This window comes from Glycine max, chromosome 1 (genome assembly GCF_000004515.6).
Source record: "Glycine max cultivar Williams 82 chromosome 1, Glycine_max_v4.0, whole genome shotgun sequence".
Classification (NCBI taxonomy): Eukaryota; Viridiplantae; Streptophyta; class Magnoliopsida; order Fabales; family Fabaceae; genus Glycine; species Glycine max.
The window spans coordinates 54,139,746-54,143,214 of NC_016088.4; the positions used below are offsets into that span (position 1 = coordinate 54,139,746).

Here is a 3,469-nt window from a genome sequence, read left to right on the forward strand (position 1 = left end):
GTCTACTATATCCCCCTCCTATCAGGTTACATGACTTTTGTTTCTTTGTGTCTTTTTGACTTAAGTACCCTCCCTTGCTTCCATTTTAACCAACTTATTCATTTTTAATTCATACAATATCATCCTTTTTCTTTTTTTACACATAATTTTTGTTTCTGAGTTTATGTATTTTTTTGTTTGTTCATTTATTATATTCATCGCTTTTTTTTTCCAAAACATATATACAATACTAGAGGTATAAAGCTGAAAAAAAATGTATGATTGAATTGATATACCAAGAAAAAAATTTAGAAACAGAAGGAAATACCTCATGATGTCTTGTGTGTTACACAAACTTGAAATCCCACGCGAGGGTGTTGCCGGTGGGAGGCACTTTTCATTATTGATAATAATATTTTAGTAGCTGACCAATGTTGAGTGAGGCGAGGGAGCGTACGTGGTGTTCACGTGACATGATGGGACGGTGGACAAAGCGCGTATAATTAACACATTCATTCGAAGGATTTGCCTCTTCTTTCTTCATTAGCAGAGAGACACACTACTTGGTCAAAAGTGTCGCATTCAGCATCACGTGGCCATCTTTTCCAATACAATTCGGCATATATAAATACCCCGCTTATGTACTGCTTCCCCCACCAATCCTCTTCAACAATATTTTTTCAGTACAACAGGATTAAGAGTTAGGACCTTCACTTTATCGTCTCTCTACTCTCTCTTATACAATATTCTTTCTTCTTCGAATTGTTTTTCCAAGCTATTCTATTCCTGGAGCCTTTCTCCAATTTTATTTCATTAGCTCTTTTCCCACCCTTAATTTACCCCAAAAAACAAAAATGAGGCTACTGTCTACAAAAGCCACATGCAACTCTCACGGCCAAGATTCTTCATACTTCCTAGGATGGCAGGAATACGAGAAGAACCCTTTCGATGAGGTTCTGAATCCCAAGGGAATTATTCAGATGGGTCTTGCAGAGAATCAGGTTAGGAATTAATTCTCGTGGCAGCAGCAATATTATTGTGGTGCATACTCACCTTCTATTATTATAAATAATAAGACAAAAAAACTACAGAAAAGAAACAAAGAAGCAGAATCCACTGTAGGCTTTTTTGCGTAACATGAATCAAGCTTGGACATGCCATCTTATCAAGCTTTATTGAGTAATGTCCTAATAATTAAGGTGGTGGGCTGATGAAATTTTGTCATTTTTTCAGCTCTCTTTCGATCTCCTAGAGTCTTGGCTCGCAAAAAACCCTGACGTGCCTGGATTCAAAAGCGAAGGCAAATCCATATTCCGTGAGCTTGCTCTCTTCCAAGACTACCATGGCCTCCCTTCCTTCAAGAAGGCATTGGTAGACTTCATGGCAGAGATTAGAGGAAACAGAGTCACTTTTGATCCCAATCACATTGTTCTAACAGCCGGTTCCACCTCAGCAAACGAGACCCTCATGTTTTGCCTCGCGGAAAAAGGAGAGGCCTTCCTCCTTCCCACTCCTTATTACCCAGGGTGCGTATTAATTTCATTTTCTATAACATTTTGCATTCTCCTTTTACAATAAATAATGTCATACAAATCATGTCAACTAACAGGAATTAATCATCTCATTCTAAATAACATATCATGTTTAAATGTTGTGTCAATCTCCCTCCTAATAAATATTAAATCAATCATACGTATTTATTGTCTATTAGGAGAGAGACAAATACACTATTTGAACATGATCTTATTATCTTAAAACTTGACGTGAGAAAATACAAAATATATCCTAGTATGCATATACACACGCCCACGTGGAAGTTCTTTTATGTTCCCCATACATATCCCTGATGTTGCTTACGCTTGTGTTGTGCAGATTCGATAGAGATCTCAAGTGGCGAACTGGGGTGGAGATCGTTCCAATACAATGCACAAGCTCAAATAACTTCCAAGTCACTGAACCTGCTTTGCAACAAGCTTATCAAGACGCCAAGAAGCGCAACCTAAGAGTCAAAGGCGTGCTGGTGACAAACCCATCGAACCCACTAGGCACTACAATGTCCCGGGGTGAACTGAACCTACTCATTGACTTCATCAAAGACAAAGACATGCATTTAATAAGCGACGAGATTTACTCCGGGACCGTTTACAACTCCCCAGGCTTCGTTAGCGTCATGGAAATCCTTAAGGATAGAAATGACCTTGACATTTGGGACAGAGTTCACGTTGTCTATAGTCTCTCCAAAGACTTGGGTTTACCAGGATTCCGTGTGGGCGCCATCTATTCTGAAAACCACGCCGTTGTGGCGGCTGCGACAAAAATGTCAAGCTTCGGTTTGGTTTCCTCGCAAACCCAGTACCTCCTCGCAGCCATGCTCGGTGACAAGAAGTTCACCAAAAACTACATCTCTGAGAACCAAAAGAGGCTGAAACGACGTCAGAGAAACCTCGTTTCAGGCCTTCAGAAAGCAGGCATTAGCACCCTCAAGACCAACAATGCAGGCTTGTTTTGCTGGGTTGACATGAGACACCTTCTCCATTCCAACACATTCGAAGCTGAGATGGACCTTTGGAAGAAGATACTCTACGAGGTTCGGTTGAACATCTCACCAGGCTCGTCCTGCCACTGTACCGAACCTGGCTGGTTCCGAATGTGTTTCGCTAACATGTCCGAGGACACTCTAAACCTAGCCATGAACCGGTTGAAGACCTTCGTGGAAGAGTCCAGCGACAACGGGTGCGCCAAGAAAAGAGTTCAGTCTTCGGGAACTTCTTCAAGAAGAAAGTCACTCTCCAATTGGGTTTTCCGGCTATCGTCTCGCGACCACCGTGAGCAAGAAGAACGATAGCCAGGTCGTGACGTGAACTGTGCCAAGTCTGAACGCATGCATAATTAACTTTATTCATTTCTTTTTCCTCCCCGAATATTTTTGGTGGAGTTACAAGTTATAACCACTTGTTGTTATTAATTATTATTACTATTTTTTCTTTTTGAATGGTAAAATTGTAGCTAGAGAGAGAAAGACGAGCACTCTGTCCGTTTGGATGTGAAGTGTGGTCTTTAATTAGTCAGCTACCATCGTTTGTATAACTTCTATCTCAATCATCAATATATTACCTTATGCATGAAATATCGTATTAATTAGTGTAAGATGGATGTATAATTTATCATGCCTGTTGTCCCAAATAGACCTATGTATATTTGCAAATAAACCATCCAGTGTAGCCTGTAACTTAGTCCTAGTTATTAATCAATGTTGTACATAATAATAATATAACATATTTATATGGTATATGTGTGCGAATGTCCACAAAAAGAAAAAAAAAATATGTGTGAACACAGACATTGCTTACGAAAGCTTACGTGAAGGTTATATAATGGCACCGGCGAGATAAGCGGCCACACAGCATGGGTTGGGCTGCCGACGCTGGCACCGGTATTACACACAGATCGACCTTCTTACGAATTTTTTACTGACCTATCAGTTTTCAAG

General features: G+C 40.2%; 1 protein-coding gene across 1 annotated transcript; it reads left to right on the top strand.

Annotated features, from left to right (window-relative positions):
* The first annotated feature begins 316 nt into the window (after positions 1-316).
* On the top strand, positions 317-3,106 carry LOC100783062 (1-aminocyclopropane-1-carboxylate synthase 3). Its single transcript, XM_003517314.4, has 3 exons — positions 317-980; positions 1,213-1,505; positions 1,852-3,106. Exons 1-3 carry the CDS (start codon positions 834-836, stop codon positions 2,822-2,824), a joined length of 1,413 nt encoding a protein of 470 aa, XP_003517362.1. The 5' UTR covers positions 317-833; the 3' UTR covers positions 2,825-3,106.
* The last annotated feature ends 363 nt before the right edge of the window (positions 3,107-3,469 follow it).

What these genes read in the sequence shown, in the direction of transcription:
- LOC100783062 (XM_003517314.4), top strand. Translation starts at nt 834, where the DNA reads ATGAGGCTACTGTCTACAAAAGCCACATGCAACTCTCACGGCCAAGAT. An exon ending in TGGGTCTTGCAGAGAATCAG is followed by an intron (nt 981 to 1,212) that starts GTTAGGAATTAA and finishes TCATTTTTTCAG; the next exon opens with CTCTCTTTCGATCTCCTAGA. An exon ending in CCCACTCCTTATTACCCAGG is followed by an intron (nt 1,506 to 1,851) that starts GTGCGTATTAAT and finishes TGTGTTGTGCAG; the next exon opens with ATTCGATAGAGATCTCAAGT.